Source organism: Rhipicephalus microplus, chromosome 8 (genome assembly GCF_043290135.1).
Source record: "Rhipicephalus microplus isolate Deutch F79 chromosome 8, USDA_Rmic, whole genome shotgun sequence".
Lineage (NCBI taxonomy): Eukaryota > Metazoa > Arthropoda > Arachnida > Ixodida > Ixodidae > Rhipicephalus > Rhipicephalus microplus.
In genome coordinates this window covers 107,307,510-107,329,515 of record NC_134707.1, presented here as the reverse complement: position 1 = coordinate 107,329,515, position 22,006 = coordinate 107,307,510, and the positions used below count along the sequence as shown (strand labels likewise).

At 46.6% G+C, this 22,006-nt stretch overlaps 1 protein-coding gene across 1 annotated transcript in view; it reads right to left on the bottom strand.

Moving 5' to 3' along the window:
• Positions 1 to 22,006, bottom strand: part of LOC119163921 (aldehyde dehydrogenase family 16 member A1-like) — a 75,897-nt gene that overhangs the window by 16,752 nt on the left and 37,139 nt on the right. Inside the window, exon 9 of the mRNA XM_037415989.2 lies at positions 20,634 to 20,764. Coding sequence (XP_037271886.2) covers positions 20,634 to 20,764 — 131 coding nt within the window. The remainder of the gene's footprint in view (positions 1 to 20,633; positions 20,765 to 22,006) is intronic.

Sequence of the window (22,006 nt, the reverse complement as noted above, 5' to 3'; positions counted from 1 at the left end):
AAGTAATGCAGGCTTCAAATTGTATTCATGCGTACTAGGTGTCCTTAAAGGGACCCTGAAACACCTTTTCAAATAAACATGGAATGAATTCACTGGAAGAGCTTATTGCCTCACAAATTCAACCCCGCAAAAATTTTAGGAATCCGTCTAGTATGAGCGAAGTTACAAAGATTTGACACACGCTGCAATCGTATTCTCTCTAGTCTCGTCCCGACGAAAGCACTGGAAGCTAAGCAGGGAGGGATGGCAGGGCCACTGAGAAGCGTCATGCATGCCCCATGACATTTAACACGTTTTTCTTTTTTTTTTTGCTACGAATGTGCAACATTTTCAGTGTGATCACACGCGCACACATGGACAAGTAGCGGCTTCCCACGGCGATCTCTGTTACGAGCGAGAGAGCCACGTTCGAATCAGCCAATGGCTGATAGATGGGCTTGCTACGTGTGATTTTCGGGTATGTTGCGTGATTTATCGAGAGAAAGCAATTTTCAGCTGACTTGGATAATTTATTGTGAGTTCCAGGCCGCGTGCTGTGCTATAATATTTGGCTCGCATGTTGTCGGGAGCCTCTACTACCGATCGGCGGTGTTTTCTGACCATGCTGAAAAAGTGTTGCAGGGCCCTTTTAACAACACCTTTTCCGTGTGAAAAAAAAAAGAAAATACAGAATACAGTTTCTTCAACACTTCCAATTCAAAAATAATTTCTTCAACATAGACAAGGGCGCGGTCCCTTGAGTAAGTAGTTCCTTGTACGCTGCGCTGATCTCACTCTTACACTCCTTGGCTGTGAGTGGTTTCTGCAGCATTTGTTGGTGCTTGAGCCAGCGCCGGTGGGAGAGGTCACGTGCGTTCTGCACATGGGCTTTACCGACATCGAGCAAGTGCAGATGTTTGCAAAACCTTTCCAAGCAATGCGTTCGGGTAAAAATGTAGCAAAAGACACGATGAAAAAAAAAGAAAAAGAAATTATTTCATGCAGTACCCCCACAGACCTAGAGGCAGCATGCTTCCCAGTGCGAAAAACGGAACTCCTGAAAACTGTAGCATAGTGACGCGGGTGAGGTATCGTGCAGCATTGGCCCAAGCCAGGATAAATCGATATTTTGCTGTTTTTGAGGCGAGAGTGCTGAATTTCGTTTCGCAGGCTAATTTCGCAGGATGTCCTTTCGAAAGCTGGTTTTGCAAAAGCAGTTGATTGTGTACGAAACCGAGACCACTTTCAAGGCAATAGCAACCACTTGCCAGTGGCAGATGCAGTGATACTGCCATAGTGATGTAATGTGTTCAGTTCACTACAGTTACAAACTCTGGTTTATCTGCTTGAAAATTGTTCCCAGCGAAGCGGGAACGCTGACGTGCCCCTTTCATTATGAAGTCCATATCGAAAGAAGGTTATTTCGCATGTCGAGGACAGTTTAGTCGTGTAATTTTGCGTGCCCATAACATGTGTTACGTTTTCCCTATTGTTCGTTGCTGCGGGTACACATGTTCTTTTTTTTCCCCTGCTCCTATCTGAGATAGTGTTGATGTTTTTCCCTTGCTCAAACTTTTTTACCTCTGCGATATACCGTATTTACTCGATTCTACCGCGCCCTCGATTGTAACGCGCACCCGATTTCCACCGCGAAAAAAAAAAACGTAAGACATCGATTGAAACGCGCACCCATTTTTTCTCGCTGGCCCGCATGATCACACCACTCAAAAAAACGACTCCTTTCGGGAGCGTCTTCTATTTAAATATGAGGTACGGGCGAAGCTTGTGCCCATCTGACGTGTAACAGAGCATTGCCGTCACTGTAGTTCTACCGTGGACCGATGTCAGCACGCGAACTTGCTTCGCCCCCTTCTTCTCGACGGTTGTGGTGCCAGGCATGTCGAAGTAAAGAGGCGTCTGATCGGCATTCCCGATTTGCCCAAGCAGGTAGTCGTTGCGCCGCAAGTTTAGGACGAACCTCTGAAAACTGTGAAGCTTTTCATCGTACTCCTCCGCAAAACGTTTCGCATATGCATGTTCCCCTTCGGAGGGAAAAGCCTTTCCTCTTCATAAAGTTAGTTAGCCAGCACCTGCTCGCTTTAAACTGACTCCGCACTAGACATTTTTCTAAGACTAATTGCATAGCCCGCACTTGGAGCAGTTCTGCCGTCACGGGCCGCTGTGCTGCTCGCTGCTAAAGCACATACTCGCCAAGCAGCTCTTTAATTTGCGGAAACCGACCCTGCTGTGGTCCACTGAAGTCTTTGCGTAAAGCTTTGCTGTCGAAAATCTGCTTTTGTTTCCGCCGGTCCCGCACGCACGTTTCGGCAACTCCGAACGACCGCGATGCGGCCCGATTTCCGTATGTTTCTGCACACGCGATGACTTTTCTTTTAAAAGCGGCATAGTGGTGCACTCGAGTTTTTGGAGTCGGCCATTCTACGCCGTCGATGATAATGCACTACTAGATGACGAACTCCTCAGCACACGTACGAAGTGCCGCACATGAGAAACACATAGGCAGAAATGGACGACGCGCCATGCCGACGCACGTAGGGGGCGGACATTTTAGATTTGCCGATGGCAATAGATTGGCCGTAATTTTTTTGTTCGTACTCGATTCTAACGCGCATGCGATTTATGAACTCGCTTAACCGGAAAAAAGGTGCGCGTTAGATTTGAGTAATTACGGTATATATTGTCACGTTACAATGTAACTGTATCCTGCAGACAATGACATACAAGGACGTCAAACTGATTCGAACAACGGCAATACGATTTTATCATTTTTCTCTGCACGCGCATCTTCGTCCTCTTCTGAACAGCGGCACATACAAGTCTGCCAGCATCTATGAAAATAATACTTTCAGAACTTGTACTAGTGGCATTACCTCCCTTCCCAAAGAACATCGTCCCGATGTCGCAACATAATTACCAGATGAAAAGAAAAGACATACGATAAGCAGTACACAAGGGGGTGTTCACTATCACTGTAAGTCTACTCAAGGAAGTTTGACGAATAGTCAGCGTTGGTAAAATGGTTTCATCCTCGAAACATGGAAGATGTGTGGCTGTTGTGAACGGCGGGATTCACGAGCCATGTCCTCGTCAAGAACCTCGTAGTTTACTTCGCTGAGACCGCGGAGAACTCTACAGGGACCAAAATAGCGGCATAACAACTTTTCTGACCGGCACCGTTGTCAATTGGGAGTCCACAACCATACTCGTTCTCCGGGTTGGTAAGAGACATCACGATGACGAGCGTTGTACCGCAGTGAGTTGACGCATTGTTGCTTGTGGATTCGTTCGACTGCAAGCTTACGAGCTGCGTCTGCCAGTCTGATAAATTAGTTCGTCTTGACACTAATCTGGCGGTTGTCTGGTAGAAGCATGGCAACCAGCATTGTAGCGACCTCCCTGCCGTGAAGCAACCGGAATGGTGTGAATCCAGTTGTTTCTCACACAGCGGTGTTGTAAGCGAACGTGACGTAAGGGAGGATGTCATCCCAGTTTTTGTGGTCTTGGTCAACGTACATGGATAGCATGTCGGCGATCGTCTTGTTTAGTCGCTCTGTAAGGCCGTTGCTTTGTGGGTGGTATGCAGTAGTTTTTCGATGTACTGTGCCGCTAAGCTGCATGACGTCTTGTATCGTCCGGGCGGTAAAAGCTGTGCCACGATCAGTTATGACAACTGCTGGTGCGCCATGTCGGAGGACGATGTTCTTCATAAAAAAGTGGGCAGTCTCAATGGCGGTGCCACATTTTAATGCCTTTGTTTCGCAGTAGCCCGTCATGTAATCAGTAGCGACTACAATCCAGCGGTTGCCGTCACGAGACTTTGAAAAAGGTCCGAGTAGATCCATGTCAATTTGTTGGAACGGTTGTGTCGGAGGAGTGACGGGCTTCAAAAAGCCGGCTGGGCGCTGATGTGCTGCTTTACGACGCTGGCACTCGTGACACGTCTTCACGTAATGCTTCACGTCTCGATTGAGCTTAGGCCAGTAATACTGTTGGCGAATCCGGGCCAAGGTACGTATGAATCCTAAGTGGCCTGAGGAAGGCTCATCGTGACAGGCGGACAAGACATCGGCTCGTAACGCTGGCGGGACAACGAGCAGGTATTCAGTCGCGTAAGGGTCGAAGTTTCTTTTATAGAGGATATTTCTGCGAACGCAGAACGATGATGGCGAGCGGGCAAATGCTGGTGGTGGATGCGGCATACGGCCTTCGAGAAATTCGATGAATTGTCGAAGCTCTGAATCGCGTTCTTCTGCTGTTCAGCCAAGTCGGATACACTAACGGCGCAGAGAAAACGGCCGTCAAGATCGTGATCACCTGACGCTGTCTTAAGAGGAGCTCAGGAAAGGCAGTCCGCGTCAGTATGCTTCCGGCCAGACTTGTACATGGCTGTCAAATCGAACTCCTGAAGGTGTAAGCTCCACCTGGCCAGACGTCCGGAAGAGTCTTTAAGGTTTGCCAACCAGCAGAGCGCATGATGGTCGGTAACAACTCTGAACGGGCGACCATACAGGTACGGTCTGAATTTACCTATTGCCTAGACAACAGCTAGGCACCATTTCAGTGGTTGTGTAATTCGCTTTCGCAGATGATAAAATCCGGCTCGCATAAGCAATAGGGCGTTCGACGCTGCCTTGCCACTGAACGAGGACTGCAACAAGGCGATGTTACTGGCGTCTGTGTGTACTTCAGTGTCGGAATATTCGTAATAGTGTCCGAGTAAGGGCTCAGACTGGAGACGCTGCTGGAGCTCGGAGAAAGCGCGTTTGCTCAGGGCCCCACACGAAGGGAACATCTTCTTTTGTCAGACGAGTGAGGGGTTCGGCAATGTTTGCGAAATTTTGCACAAAGCGTCTGTAGTATGCGCAGAGGCCTAAATATCGACGCACATCACGTTTGTTGGTAGGTGGTAGAAAATCTGCAACAGTCAATGTTTTGTCTGGGTCCGGCCTAATACCATCAGGGCTAACAAGGTGGCCGGGGAACTTTAATTCGTTGTAACCAAAATTACATTTTTCTGGTTTCAGTGATAGGCCTGCCGTGCGAATTGAAGCAAACACAGATCTAAGTCGCTGCAAGTGCTGCTCAAACGTTTGCAGGAATGTGACGACGTCGTCTAAGAAAACAAGGCATGCTTCCCACTTGAGACCGGAGAGCACTGTATCCATCATTCTCTGGAATGTCGCAGGGGCAGAACACAAACCGAAGGGAAGTACCTTGAATTCGTACAGACCGTCAGGCGTTATGAATGCTGTTTTCTCTCGGTCGCGTTCATCAACTTCGATCTGCCAGTAGCCACTGTGTAAATCCATAGAGGAGAAGTATCGGGCACGTCGGAGGCGGTCTAGTGAGTCGTCGATGCGCGGAAGCGGATAAACGTCTTTCTTCGTGACTTTGTTGAGTTTTCAGCAATCGACGCAAAATCGGAGAGTGCCGTCCTTCTTCTTTACTAGTACGACGGGCGACAACCATGGACTGTTCGAGGGTTGAATTACGCCATCTTCGAGCATCTGCCTCACTTGAGAACGTATTGCCTCTTGTTCCTTTTGTGATATTCAGTAGGCGTGCTGACATATGGGCCGCTCAGCATGGTCAGTGACAATGAGGTGCTTTCTGGTTGGCGTTTGTTTTATCTTAGATGTAGACGCGAAACAGTCGCTAAACATGCGGAGGATACAGCGGATTTGCTCTTTCTGCGCACATGACAGCTTCGGATTGACATCGACTGTATCGGCTACCACGGTGTCACTTTCAACGGCTGCAGAAATTGGGGCTATCGTCGGACACGCTTCATCGTCAATGGCTTCGAAATGAGCGATAGTTGTTCGCTTGGCCAAATGTTGGTATGCTACACTAAAATTGGTGACCAACAACTCAGTCGTCCCACGTTTAAATTGAATTATGCCGCGAGCAACGCAGATTTGCTGAGATAAGAGCACCGAAAGGTTGGCTTCAGCGATACCACTACCGTCATGGTCTATGTCACCCTGCACAGTAACGAACATAATGGTGCATGGCGGAAGTGTGACGGTGTCGTCGACAATGTGAAGCGCAGTCTTCTGCGGATCGGTATCTCTAGGCTTCGGGCCATAGTCATCAGCAAACGTTACGAGGCAGTCTCGAAGATTTATAACAGCGCCGTGCTCACGACGGAAATCCATGCCAAGGATAACTTTCTGGGAGCATTCGGGAAGCACGACGAAAGAAGCAACGAACGTCGACTCACAGATCTGCAGGCTTGCGGTGCATCTCCCGATTGGTGTCAAGAGGTGACTACCTGCTGTCCGAAGGTTTGGTCTATGCCCCCAAGAAGTCGTGACTTTCCCGAGTTCAGCCACAAGTTCAGCCACAAGTTCAGCGCTGATAACTGAGTAATCGGCACCGGTGTCGACCAGAGCAGTCACTGGATGGTTGTCGACAAGGACGGAAATGTCAGCAGAAACGGGTTCGTCCGCGATGTGAGGTGTCGGCTGAAAGGAATCGTCGAAGGTCGGCGGATGGGTTGGAGGAGGCTGTTTTGACGATAGCTTAACAGCGGTCCCACCCCCGGAGGCCGCTGATTCTAGTTTCCCCGGCGTGGACTTGGGGACCTAGCGGATCGTCCCGCAACAACATCGGCGAAAGTAGAGTACTGATTCGCGGACGTAGAGCGTCGAGGAGACGGAGAGCGTGATTGGCGTCGCTGAAAGTTCGGAGACGGTAGACTTGCTAAGTATTCTGCGATGCCGCGGGGTCGTTCCCCATCCCTGGGCAGACGAGCATCTGGCCGAAATCCAGGTAGGCCCATCTATCTGTACGAGCACTCCCGGTACAAGTGACCTGGCTCACCACAGTGCTGGCATAGTGGCCGATTGTCAGAAGCGCGCCACACGCTATATTTCCACAAATTAGGTTGCGGATTCTCATAGTGTGGCGGGCCCGAGAAGTACTGTGGCATCTGCAGACAAGTCGGTCGTTGGTTTTCATAGTGTGGCAGGCCCGAAAAGTTCTGCGGCGTCTGCAGGCTGGTTGGTCGGGGGAAATAGCTGGCTGCCGGTGTAGGAGTGCGTGCAGCTTCCGCGTACGTTAGCAGAGGAGCATCGGTTGGAGGTGGCACTAATGGTCGTACCAGCTGCCGCACCTCTTCACGGACGACGTCTGTCAGAGCAGCCACTTGAGGCTGTGAAGGCACTGCGTGAAGCTTTTGCAGCTCGTCACGTACAATGCTACGGACTAGCTCAGCAAGGCCTCTCACGCTCGTGACATCGGGTGTTACCAAGGGTGCTGACAGACATGCAAGGTTGTCGGACCGCTCATACTGCGAAGACCGCTGTCTTAGTATTCGCTCTATTGTCGTCGCTTCATGGAGGAATTCTGCCACGGTAGCTGGTAGATTTTGTACAAGTCCCTCAAACAGCTGCTCCTTGACACCCCGCATCAGAATGCGTACCTTTTTGTCTTCCGTCATTGCAGAATCCGCTCGAGGAACAGACGAGACATCTCCTCAACGAACATGGCCACGTTTTCATTGGATCTTTGATTGCAAGAATTGTGGAGACGTTCAGCTTGTTCTTTCCGGTCGGCGCTACCGTACGTGTTCCGCAGCTGAGTGCAAAATACCGGCCAGGTTGTCAGGGTGGCCTCATGGTTCTCGAACCAAATATGTGCCGAATCCTCCAGGTAGAAATAAACACACCGCAGTTTCCGGTGCTCGTCCCACTCGTTGGCGACGGCGACTCGATCGTATTGGTCCAGCCCGTCTTCAACGTCTTCGTAGGGCTCCCCATGGAAGGGCTTTGGCATTCGAGAGGCTGGTAGCTATGGAGCTGGCGGACTCGCGATCTGTTCAGTCTGGCTTGCAGTTGTCGCATATGCCATGGTTCTGGAGTGTTCCGGAAGAGGGCCGAATCGAGGTGGTAGGCCTAGTTGCCGCCGACTGCGTTGAAGGTTGGCTGTTTCTACCAAGGCGTCGATGTTGGGGCCGAGATCTTCCTCAAGGTAACAGTGCTTAGACTTTTACCCAGCAACTCCACCAGTTGTCACGTTACAACGTAACTGTAACCTGCAGACAATGGCACACAAGGACGTCAAACTGATTCGAACAACAGCAATACGATTTAATCGTTTTTCTCTGCACACGCACCTTCCTCCTCTTCTGAACAGCGGCACATACAAGCCTGCCAGCATCTATGAAAATAATACTTTCAGAACTTGTACTAGTGGCAATATATATACTGCAACGGTGCTATCAGTAAATGTTCTAGTGCATCGCTTTTGCTGCTGCCTGTCAAAGCAAACAAACGATGAAAATCTGCAGCTGCACGTAAACTCGGAAAAGCTTAAATGGGTTGACAAAGGGAAAAAAAAGTCGGCCCTTGATAACAAGCGTGCACGCATTCTCAAAAAGCTTCCAGTAGCTCCCCAAGATAGCAAACTTTGAAAAGACATGTAAGTGAGGTGCATCCAGAAGCGGCCCTAAACCCAGCAAAAGTAGGTCACTGAAGGAAAACAACTGGCAGCAAAATAAATACCTTTTTTTCTTAAGAGCACACACAGTGGTTGCCATTTTTACCCTCTGACTATCAACATAGTGGCATGCCACAGTTCCAAAAGATTTCGTCATATTATGCGCCGATTCATTTTTTTGCGTTGAATTCTAAAAAATTGGGTGCAAGATAAATTCAATTATGCCATTAGCAAATGCTTGACTTCACACTTTAATGCTGCATTCTTTCTAGTCTGAGTGCAGTGATGGAGCTACCTGGTCTGAAATGGGGTCAGGTTGTAGCGACGGCTGTTAACCTTTTTACAGGTCAAAGTTTGTGAGAATTCGATTTATCTGCAGACTTGTGCGAATATTCGAATGCTTGAAATGTTTGAACTAAGTTATTACTGTATATGCATTCTAATTTAAGTCGGCGAAAATTTCAAAGTATTTGAAGTGAACGAATAGATGTAATGAATCCGCATGTAACCCTTCACTGCAGTGAAGGAGTGAAAAGCCGTGAAAGCACCTACACGAGTGTACATAATTCCGCATGTAATCATTTGTAAAGGTTGTTTCACTTCAGTAGAAGGTCGCTAAGTTGTGAAAACACCTAAGAAAAGTCAACACTGCCACGAAGCCCCACTTCAAGGTTAAATAAACATATTACCCTGTCATCAATTCATCATATTTGAAGTTTAAAAGCTTTCTATACCAGTTTATATACTCTAGGTATAGTAAATTATAAAAGGTAACATATTTTACTGGTTACGACTTGCAATCTACCGAAAGTCAGGTCTTGCTACTATTCAAAGTTGTTGCTCTGTCCTTTGAACTAAATATAATAGCATCTGCACAGATGTAGTTTCACTTTTTAAATAATATTGTGCAGGTTAGATGGGTAATGAAAGATATGCCCATTTCTTTTCCATAATATCTGATTCATACTATCTGAATTTGGTTCGAAATTATTTTATCAAAATCATTATTCGCTTCGAGCCTAAAGTTCGCTATTCACACAAGCCTATTTATTGGCATGATTCAGAAGCACCGTGTTTCTATTTTAAGTGAGTACAACCAATACATTTACTTTTACAGAAATTCAAATACAGTTGAACTGCGTTATAAGAGGCACGGATGCAACGGACAAACGGGCATAACAGACAACATCAACACTTTTGGTTGGCCAGCCCATCTCTCTCATTAATTTGACCTCTTTGTAAGAGGCACCGGACATAGAAGACAATCGGCTGTAAAGGACAATTTATCAGTGAATTTTGGTCATTGACATTGCTTGTAACAGACATTCTAACCTAAATCAAGCGGCATCGACCGGTAATTCGACTTGCGTCCATCTTTGGAAATATAAAAAACAATATACGTATGCAAATCTTGTTTATTATAGCCTCAGTAAATGTTTACTGGATCAGTCAGTTATAAAATAATGATAAAAAGTCTTCGAAACTGGTATGCATCGCTCATACAGTGAAAGCTTGTTAATTCGAACTTCAATAATTCGAATTTATGGATAATTTGAACTGTAAGTTATGGTCCGGCCAAGCTCCATACAAGCCTTGGAATAAAAAAGCCCGTTAATTCAACCCGAGTAGGTTCCGCCGCGGATAATTCAAACTATGCGTCACCGCGCCGGTGGCTTGGCTAGTCACTCGATAGGGCGGCTGCAGAGTTACGAGGCGGCGTGGACAGGGAGCGGAGAGAAAAACAAAAAAACTGGCACAGAGGCCAAAGTGCAGAAAATAGCGCCACTTACTCTTCACCCCCCTCCCCCCACAATCTCTCTCTCAGCGGTAGCCTGCTCTCCGTCCTACGTAACCTCCAAGATTTGTTTTTTTAAGCGCCAATCTCGGAGCCTTTGAAAATCCTGCGTAGTTGTCGCTGTTAGACAACAGATGGCATGACCAGCACACGGGTGCATCGTAGCTTCACCCAGCCTTCTTTGCAGTCTCTGTCTAGGGCGTGCGTCGTACACCTCGGTTGTTGGTGCTGGGAGTAGCTTCCGACTGTCGCGATTCTTTGTGTTGGTGTTAGGCCTCGGCTAACGTTTGTTGCGGTAGCGCTGGTAGTAGGACACAGCGACGCTGTACAAGCACAAAGATGAGCGCTCCCGAGTCATTGTCGAGGCCATGCAGATGGCACGTGAACAGGTGTCTTGCATTAGCAAGCCCTCCGTGTCTCTGTCCAAGAAGGAACTAAGGTTCCTCGAAGGTTTCATTGCGCGCAAGTAGTTATATTATCTTTACTTTTCTGTTTCGTTTCCTTATAGACTTTTCTTCACCTTTTTCTGTGCTTTTGTTTTTTGTTTTTCTCTTGCTCATGTTTTGCTCTTTGTGCCATATGGTTTTTTGTCACATGGTTACTGTCTCCTTTATATATCTTCGCACTCTGCGCAATAAACTCAGATGCAAGTTAGCGCTCGTGTCCTTCCTGTTCTTCTTGTCTCTGTGTCGTCGTTTTGTTCTCGCACTATAACTATCGTCATGCCATACCAACTAGCCCAAGCTGCCACACTTCTAAGGAGCTTTCCGTCTGTCGCGATTCTGCTGCTCCGAATTTATGGCGTGTGTCCGCGGCAAATACCGTGCCAAAACACTTCAGGAGAAAGCTGATATCCTGCGGAAAGTGCACGCCAGACTCTTGCCTAAGCAAGATATCGTGAAAAAGCATGGGATACCGAAAACGACGCTATCTACTTATATAAAAAGTAAGAGGACTATGGAAGACGCCTTAGAAACAGAAGTTACGAGCAAAAGGAGAAGGTTGCGGCCCGCAAAGTATCTTGACCTCGAGAAAGCACTTCTCATTTGAATAAAGGAAATGCGTTTGCAGGACATACCACTGAGTGGCCCAGTCATACTGACATACTGGAAAAGGCAGCGGACTTCGCCCTGCAGCTAGACTACGTCGACTTCGCTGCTTCAGATGGGTGGTTGCACTGTTATCGCGAACGCTACGGCTTCGTTTTCCGTGCTGTGTCAGGTGAAATGAACGCCATCAACATGGAAACGTGTGAAGGTTGGCGCTCTGAAGTGCTTCAAAGCTACATAGAGAAGCATTCTCCGCAGGACATATTTAATGCGGATGAAACTGCTTTATTTTTGAAATTGCTGTCCCCCAAAACTATCACGTATAGAGGCAACAAGTGCACGGGAGGGAATAAAAGTAAAGAACAGATAACTGTGATGGTTGCTGCGAACATGACCGGGACTGAGAAGTTGCCTCTGTTTGTGATATGTAAATCGAGAAGTCCTCGTTGCTTCAAGAATACCCGGTCTCTCCCATCAGACTACGCAGCCAACAAAAAGGCCTCGATGATGGGGGAATTGTTCGCGCAGTGGCTGGGGAAGCTTGACAAGAAGTTCGAACGCTGTGGCTGCGAAGTCCTGCTTCTTGTGGACAACTGTCCGGCTCATAAAGTAAATGTTTAGACGAAGGCCGTTGAGCTGGCCTTCCTTCCAGCAAACACAACAGCGGTACTGCAGCCCATGGACCAGGGTATAATTAGAAATTTAAAATCATATTATCGGCATCATATGTTGGAACGAACTATTTTGTGCAAAAACTACCAAGTGACGCTCTTAGGTGCACTACACATGCTTGTGTGTGCTTGGGAGCAAGTGACAGCACTTACGATAGCAAATTGCTTTCGCCACTGTGGCTTCAGCACCAAAGCTCTGCAACCTGACGAGCCACCAAAGCTCGACACGGCGTCACCGCCCCCATGGCGGACGTTTTGCAAGACGTCTGCTTTGCGGACTACGTCCATGTGGACTCAAGTGCAGTGGTGTGTGGTGCACTCAGGGATGGCGACATGTCAGGTGAGAAGTGCAGAACCTGTCGCTGCCAGTGACGATGATGAGGAAGAGGACAAAGCACCAGTGCGGCTCTCTGCTGCAGAAGTCATGGCCGGATTGAATGCCGCCCGTCTTTTCTTAAGTTTTGAAAAAGGCGGAGAAGAGGCCTTCCGCCAAATTCACTCGTTAGAGCAAAAAGTGCTGGCTGTCGCCTTCAAAGAAAAAAGGCAGACCGCGATCACAGATTTTTTCAAAAAATAAATTGTTATGCCCTACTCGCAGTGTACTATTGTTGTTCTTCACTTTCGTTAGTTCGAACTTTCGTTAATTCGAACTGAGGCGGCTTTTCCTTGTGGTTCGAATTAACGTGCTTTTATGGTATGCACTTTAGGCTTATCGCCAAGGGACGAGCACGCACCTGATGGAGCCAATACCGTGAGCACGCGATGTGAGCACATTGCAGAAGATGTGAGCACATTGCAGATGTGAGCACATTGCGATGTGAGCACATTGCATTAAACACCTCACATGTGTGTTCTCCGCAAGCCCGAAAATAGCACCAGTGCACCGCGAATGCTTTCTTTACCGTTACGTGAACGCCTCCATCAGCCCTGAGCTGCTTGACAAGCTACAGCCGTTCGATTATCGTTGTCTTGCTTTCCTTAAAATATCAAAGACTACAAAGCACATCACGAGCCAAGCCAAACAGAAGCTAGAAATGATAGGAAAAAAAATTGGAGTTGCAAATCTCAGAGGCGATACTAGTTGAAACTCCCACACAAACAGTGCAAAAAAGTTTTTCTCTTCTAAACCTGGTGGCGCTCAGGTCACCGGCCCAAATGGCCCAAGTATTAAAACGAAGGCTTGTAGCATCAATCCAGTCCATCATTCGTCTGCAACGCTTCAGAGCCACGAAGTTGCTGGTATAGTGCATTTTGTGATCGCCGCCCTTGCTGGCAGTCTACGACAACAATTCACAAGAGACGCTAGACGTGCTTCTTCGCAGCAGCTGCAGTAGGCAAATCGCTGTCGTTCACCAGCGGATGTCACGCCCTGATCACTACGCTTCGTGGCCGCTTTGTAATTTTGTGATGGTGGGATCGCTATCAACGTTCACTGCTGGCCCCCAGTATCAGTGCACAACAGATGCTGCTACTGGCCTAGACTTGGTTCGCCGCCACGCCGTGACCACAGCGCTTATCGCTGCTATTATCTCTGCTCACAGCCAAAGCTACGCCGTGATTGCTGCGAACTAGGCTTATCGCTGCCTTTATCTGGATTTCGCTGCCTCAGCATGGCGAAATGTTTCGTCAAACGCCGTACTTGCCTCACGAAGTCAAAAAAAGCTCGACATTGTGTGTGGCATGGCGCAGGCAAACACCGCCAGAAAATTCGGCTTGTCAAGAAAGACTGTTAGCGGGATTTGGGCTCAGCGAGAGAAGCTTTTGAAGGAAGCGCCAACAGGAGCAGGCCAGTCCAAACTGCTTAAGTCATTCATCCTGCCATAGAAGAGGCGCTTCTTCTGTGGATACAAGATGCACGTAGTAAGAACATCCCGCTCATTGGACCATAAATTCAAGAAAGAGCCAAGCAACTTGCCCTCGGTCTTGACATTGAGTTTGAGGCTAGTCAGGGATGATTTTACAGGTTCAAGCGCCAACATGGCATCAGCTACAAAGTGTTTATGGCGACAGTAGAGCTGCCAATGAAAACTCCGTCAAGCAAAGGAAAAAGGAGACATTTCTAACTTTGCTGAGGGGGTGGAAGGCAAGCGATATCTTCAATCTGGATGAGTCTGGAATATTTTTCAAAATGCTTCCTGGAAGAACATTTGCCTTATTCAAGGAAAATTGCTGCAAAGACAAAAAGTCAAAAGAACGTATTACTCCTATGTTCTGCACACATATGGAAGGAAGAGAGAAAGAAAAAATCCTAGTTATAGGCAAATAAAAAAACCCACGCTGCATAAAAACTATCCAGTAAATGTTGAATACACAGCAAACAAGGCTGGTTGGATGACATCAGAAATATTCAACAAATGGCTTTCGACCGTAAGATGGCTATGAAAAAGAGAAGAGTTGTACTGTTTCTAGACAGCTGTTCAACTCAGATAAAGCCACTGCCATTGAACACTGTTGAGCTAAAGTACTTCCCACCAGGCTGCCCATCTGTGCAACTGCCCCTTGATCAAGGGGCTGTTAATGCAGTCAAAATAAAATACAGAGTCAGACTTAGTTAACGCCTGCTGTTCGACATGCTGCAAAAGCGTGAGACAACAATTAATGTGAGAACAGTGATTGAGCTGTTAACAGACTCATGGAATGATATTCAGAGGAGCACCGTGACAGGGTGCTTTCGCAAAGCCGGTTTTGATCTGCAGGAGGAAGGTGAAGAGGAGGATGCTGCAGACGAAGACCTGCAATGTGCAGTTGAGCCAGAATCATTGCTACTTATTCAAAGAAACTTTGGTGAGTCTGGCACATTTTTAAACTTTGTTGAGGCAGACAACAACCTTGCGGTAGCTGAAGACTTGTCTGATGAAAGCATCGTAAGAATGGTGCAAGAAGGGAAACAGAGAAAAGATGCCGATACTGATGTATCATACAGCGGGGACAGTACACCGCTAATAATATCTGGTGAAGTAATGACAGTGCTGGGCAAAGTCTGGAAACACATACAGCTTTGGCCTAGCAGCCATGAAGCCCTTGACCTTGTGAGCAGGCTGGAAGGAGCTGTGTTGAAAAATGGGATAAAAACAGCCCTAAAACAAACAACCATCAAGAACTACTTTACAAAAGAAGTGGTTTGAAAGCAAATTGTGAAATATAAACGTTTTGTAACGATATATAGCCTTATTTTGTGCTTATCTTAGCAGTAGTGTGCCCACAATGAAATATGGACTGAATGTGATATGAAGAAGTGGTACCCTGCTTATAAGAGACCTCTCCTATAGGTAAGTGACACAAACTGCTCCCCTGGTACTTTATTCTTATAAAGGGGTTCAACTGTATTTTGAACCGAAAAATTCAAGAACAAATCGAATCAAATTGAACAATATTTAAAAAAAGATATTCAAAAGTTTGGGTACTCACTCACCACTACCCAACTTACACATTATCTCATAAATGACCGATTGATTGATTTGCTTAGTATAAGGGTTTTATTATCCTAAAACCACCATATGATTGTGAGAGACGCCGTAGTGGAGGGCTCCGCAAAGTTCAACCACCTGGGGTTCTCTAGCGTGTACCCAAATCTGAAAATGCAGCCGCCACAGCCGGGATTCGCGCAACCTGCGGGTCGGCAGCCGAGTAGCTCAGCCACTAGACCACCGTGCTGGGGCCATGAAGGACAGATCAGTGCACAAGTTGGTAATTTACTGTGACTATATATGGCACAATAATACCAGGGACAAGAAAGGAACACGGGAGGGGTACAGACTGGCAACTCACTCCCGGTGTTTTTGCACAGTTGACAGTGACAAAGTTACCTCGTTTTCAAAATTTTCTGTCAGTCCTCCTTTAAGAACAATAACAAACTGTTAAAGTTATTGCCCAACTACCTTCACTGCAATGAAGCCACCTTTACAAAACATTATATGCGAATTAATATGCACCTATTCGTTCATTTCAAATAATCCAAAATTTTCAATACCGTATAAACCAGACTATAAGTCGAGTGGGAATATAGGTAGACCCTCCAAGTCCAGGTTAGCGAAAAAAAAGAAAACAACCCAAAACTGCGGAACTACATTTATTTCCGAATTGGGTGCACCGCACCTCGATCGTCGGAGCTCCCCTCAATCATTATCACAACTGCTCCTATTCGTCCGACGAAGCACCACTGTCTTCCATACACGAGAGTTAGTCGCTGGCCGCCTCCCGCAGTGCGTCGTCCTCCGTGCCATCCAGCGAATTGCTGATGCAACATTTCTTGAAAGCCTTTTCCACCATATAATCTGGCAAGGAACGCCAGGCGGAAAGCACCCAGCAACAAACAGTTGCAAACGGAGGCCTCTGTAGGCGGCCCGTCGGTGTCTTTAGGTTGTCGCCGGACATCCACTCTTGGTACTCCAGCCGCACTCGGTCTCTCGGTCTTTGAACGGCTTGTTCAGCACAACGTAAAGCGGCTGGAGGGTGGACGTTATACTATCTGGTATCCCGGTGAGGTCCGTTTCCTCGTTGCCGAGTGCGCGTTTCACAGCGTTGGTTAAGTGACCACGAAACGCATCCAACACTAGCATGTTTTGAAGACGCAGCAGTGCACTTGGTCGACGGTTCCACACTACTCTTATCCATTCGAGCTTCATGGCCTCGTCCATGTATCTTTTTTTGTTGACCCGAACGACAACACCGGGCAAGAACACTTCCTTCGGCATTGTCTTGCGATTGAAAATGATGAAGGGCGGAAGCTTTCTACCATCTGCCACGCATGCCAGCATGACGATGAAGTGCGAGTACTCGTTGCCAGTGGACAACAGCTTCACAACCTTGGTGCCGTGCTGCGTGATCGTGGTCAACGAAGGCATGTCAAACCACACCGGGGTCTCATCCGCGTTGCCGATCTGCCCCATCATTTAGTCGTTCTGCTCCAGAAGCCGGTTCACGAAGAGCTGAAAGTTTACAAGCTTGTCTTCGAACTCCTTCGGCAACTTCTGACAGATGGATGTGCGCCGCCAGAGATAAAATCCTTTGCGTCGCATAAATCGACGCACCCAAGAGTTTGATGCACGAAACTCTTCTCTCATGAGCCCAGCCTCTCAAGCGATTTCCACGGCTTTCTTGTGAATGGTATCCGTGGTCACTGGCAGCGAGCGCGCAGGAACTTCCCGCACAAAGTCTGCTAGGTTATCCTCCAGCTGCAGATGAACGGCACTTTGTCCATGAAACGACATTTTTCGAGGATTGCACATCTGCAGCTTCCCTTTGTGCACCCTCCAATAGCGCACACTTTTTTTCCGATACACCAAAGCGGCACTGAGCAGCCATATTCCCGTTCACTTTTGCGAACTCAACAACATCTAGTTTAAACGCAGCTGAGTACTGCCTCCTCCTACTACTACTCATATTCAGTGAATAAAAAAAAAAAAATACCACTAAAAATGCAGCGCAATCTCAAGCGGAGCAAAAACTCTTGAGCAGATTGGAAACAAATCACGAACACAAAGAAAACAGACAGAGAAAAAAAAAACAGCCTGCGATTGCATTTGGATGCGGATATGGCCGCGTCCGGCTCCTCAAGCACATGCAAGCCACATGTTGTCAGACAGCGGCGCACTTTCGGCTAGACACCGCTATATAAGACAAGGGGTGACTTTAGCTTATTATTTTATTGAAAATATCTCGACTTATATTCCGGTTTACATGGTAGTTTAAATTCGATTTAAAGCAAATACTGCATTATATGTTCAAATATTCACACAAGGCTAATGAAGTCAATACAGTAATCGCATGTCCCGATGCCCGCTGGCAATGAGCGCTTGTACCATGCATTATTACTGCAGTAGTTCATGTTTTGTTGTGAAGCATGTATACAAGATGTGCAAGTTTGGAAAGCATGAAAGTTACTTTCACTGCACTTCCAAGCAGAGGAAGTTATTCGCACTGTATTCACAAGCAGAGGCGTGGCTGTGTGGCAGAATACTCGCTTGCCACGCAAACCGACTTGGGTTCGATCCTCACTCTGACCCAGAATTTTTTACGACTAATTTTATTTGTATCTTTCAAAATTTTTTGGGTCATGCACTAGATGATTCTTCACTCACAACCGATGCCAACACTGAAAAAATTTCTGTGGAACGAGCTCTTTAAGGCTATCTCGTTAATATTTGAGTGCAAGCACACGGCACACCATGCATACACTGTCATGCGCTGTCTTTTTTAGATAAATTTTAGATGCTTCGCCAACTAGGCCGGCCACCAGTTCTTTTACAGTACATTTCTAGCGAGTGCTGCCCGAGCTTGGCACCTAAATATGTCAGTGTGTGCACGTGTGAATGCGCTCTGTTTGTGTTCATACAATTTTGAAATGCCTCCCTTCTGTTCTCGTAAACACTGAAAGGAAGACTGCACCATTATATGACACAGTGAGAGGAGGGGAGAACATTCCAATACAGTAAGCATCTCATTGCTTATTTCAATTGCACTCAAACCTTATTACCGTATTTACTCGCGTAATGATCACACTCGCATAATCATAGCACCCCTGAATTTTGTCGTCTAAATTCGACTTTTTTTTTTTCCCACGTAATGATCACACCCTAAACTTGCTGCATCAACATCTCATGTGCCAAGTCTAGCTGTACGCGCCTATAATTGTTTCAGTGATCTGAAAGAGGGCATCGCTATGCTAATGCCGTAAATTTACTGAAACGTTAGAGACCCTAGACGGTAGACCTTTTTCCGAAGATAAGATCCTTGGTTCATGGCTCAACCCGTCGCAGGCCAGCAAAGCGACGCGGGTATTGCTAAGTTTTCTAAAGACGACTAGACTACGCGACCGCTTATAAGCGTGCAATGGACAAGGTCACATCTACACACACGTTGCCCTTCACCTCTCTCTCTCCTCCTTTAATCCTCTCACCCCTTCCACCTGTTTAGGGTAGCAAACCGGAAGTGCATCTGGTTAACCTCCCTGCCTTTCATTTCTTCCCTTCCTCCTCCTCTCCTATTGATTTAAGTGAAACCATTCCTTATTTAGATAAAAAAAAACTGTTGTGACGCGCGTGACGTACTCACAACCTCCATAACTGACGCAAAGAAAAAAACATGCAGTGGCTTTGCTCTACGGAGTGCTTCGCTCCGTCAGCCGCCATGTTTGTTTTGACATCCCGCACTGTTACAGCGGCGGTTGCCTGTTGGTCGACCTGTGTTCATCCTGTAGCACTGTTTTTTTTTTTTTAATTCCTGAGACCACGTTTTTTGTGTGTGTGCTTTGTGATTGTCTGTTGAAGCGCCATTTTACAATGGGGCGGTATGTGAGCTTTACTGCTGCGTTCAAGCTGAAGGCGCTTGACTACGCGCTAGAGCATGGCAACCAGTAGAGCACAGCAACCGCACTGCCGGTAGACATTTCGGCGTCGACGAAATCCAGATCTGATATTAGAAAAAACAATGCGACATGCTCATGGCTACTAACAGCACGCGATGGGCTTTCCGTGGACCCAAATCAGTCAAGTTCCCTGACATTGAAAAGGCAGTCCTCGCATACGTGAAGGACATGCGCAAGGACGGTTATGCAGTGTCATTAGACATGATACGGACGCAGGCGTGCACAGTTTCTCGGAGGCTGGGAATAGCAACAAAGGACATCCGCGACAGTTCCGGCTGGACGACATGCTTCATGCGGCGGAATGGACTGTCGCTGGTATTTCCAACACGCTCGACGGAACGGAAGATGACCCTCTGTGAAACAGTGAAGACACTGCCGGTTCCGACAGGGAATCGTGCGGCGACAACACTGACGCCAGTGATGCTTGGGAGTCTGAATAAACGTTAGGGCGTCAGTGAGGTAAAAAATAAAAGGGCAGTGTGCCATGCATGTAGCTCTTGCATAATGCGTGCATTTTATTACATAGGTAAGCCTTATTTTACTTATATTTTTGGTTATGCTCATAATAGCTACTGTAAGAATTCTGATTAGCGACTTTTTTGCGTTTCTGGTGCTCAGAATATATCTTTACGGAAAATTTACCCCGCATAATAATCGCATCCCGAAGTTGGAGTCAATTTTTTCAAAAAAAAAAGTGCGATCATTATGTGAGTATATACGGTATAACGAACTCGCATTTCACAGGAAATTAAGTTCCTTATATCCTAAAATTCATCATAAAGGTATATTAACATTGTATCTGCTGCGAGACCATGTTTATTTACTTCGTTAAAACCAGTATTTCGTTATACCAAGGCTTGAGTTTGTAAGATGGCAATCCCAATAATGTCCTTTGGCAATTTATCATTGTTTCTGGATGACAACCATTATTTGTCTATGTCACTGTTTGCCAAATCATTCTTTTCCTGTAGAACTTTTTCTAGATGATAATCACAGTACAATATATTTACACAACTTAATCATGTTGTTTATAATTCGCTATCTATACAAGCACGAGAATCATAATTTCAATGTGTACACCCTATAGTATCACACTGCCTGTGAAGCAACTTATTGCTATATATACAGTTGTGCTGCCACCTCTCGGACTTTTTTTTGTTTGTTTTCATGCAATTTTTTTCTGGGGCTGTCAACTAGTGAAGTTGTTTTATGCACAACTTTTTAATTCGCAGCCCTTTTTTTTTTGAAAGACAGAATGAAACATAATATTAATTTCACTCGATACGAGACTGTGCCCTTGGACGACGTACCCATGCGATTCACCTATCTTGCAAGAGACGTCCTTCTCTTCCACTCCGTATTTCTCAAGGTTGAATTCGGTGCTTGCACGAGACGACAGTTCAGCCGAGCTCCCGGGCGATTTGACGAACGTCAGCAGGCCCTGCAAGTTTACAAATGCACAGGCAGATCGGTTAAAATTAATTTTCAAATGACGAGTCTGATATTGCCTTTAGAGATTACTCCACAGCAGACTCCAAGATATTTTACTATTTTCAGCCAAGAGCAACTGTTCCCGATCAACATGAAGCTGAAAATTTCCCTTCTCTTTACTCACTGTCACAAGCCTTGGGCAAATGTAAAAGACAAAACACAGCTGTACTCAGCCTGAAAAAAAACTTTCCTTTACCATGTACTTCCAAAATGAAAGTGGTGCATTCGAATAAGCGCTTCACTGGGAACAGGTAAGACGTATGCAGGTCCCGTGTAAAGTAATGCAATCTGACAACGAAATGTGCTCGGTCGAAGGAACATCAATTCGATGCTACCAACACAGTGGTTGCATGCAGGCACACCAGAGGCCACAAAAATTCGAAAACCATGACTGACGGCCACCTATTAATGGGTACAAAGCAAGCGCTGAGTGCTTACTGTGGATTTTAAATGCTTGAATGAACACTTGAATGCCGAAAACTAGCCGAAAGACAGCAGCTGGCACGTTGTCAACCCAGTTGCAGATGCTGAGATAATTGACACTCATTGTGATATTTTTGGAAGCACAAAACTAACACTGTTGGCAGTTTCAACGAGGACAAAGCGCAGGTGGACGAACACCTGCTGCGAAAGGAGGTTGAATGCACGACCAGTGACCATGGCCTCGTGCAATGCTTGGTCGAAGTGAAGCTTGGGTTGCTCGAACCCGGCAAGAAGTTGAAACAGCCAAAGCTAAGTCTTCTCGCACCTGAATAAAGCTTTGCATCTCTGAATACTTTAACTTTTTACTTCGTTGCAGTCACGGTGCAAACAAAGCTCGACTGCTTCAGCTTTTCTAGAGCAGTTGCTTATATTGAAAGAACGCTCAAATGAATTTTTTTGCCGCCCCACTGATTTTGTTACGAGGGCTTCTACTGAACTACAGTCCAATCTCGATAATTTGAACTCGAAGAGGCCCGAAAATTTGTTCGAATTAATGAAAGCCAAGTAAACGGAGGGCTCCTCATGCAGTGGCGCTTGTGCATTGAGCTAACACACGAGGGGGAAGTTTCAGAAGACTTACATTTATTCACAAATCACAGGACATCTGTCATTAATTGAAGTAACCGGTGATGCACATCTGCACACGTTTGCCTTGCAGCGAGTCAATCAATTTCGCATGCAGCTTGCAAAGCATGTCTACTTTGGCTTC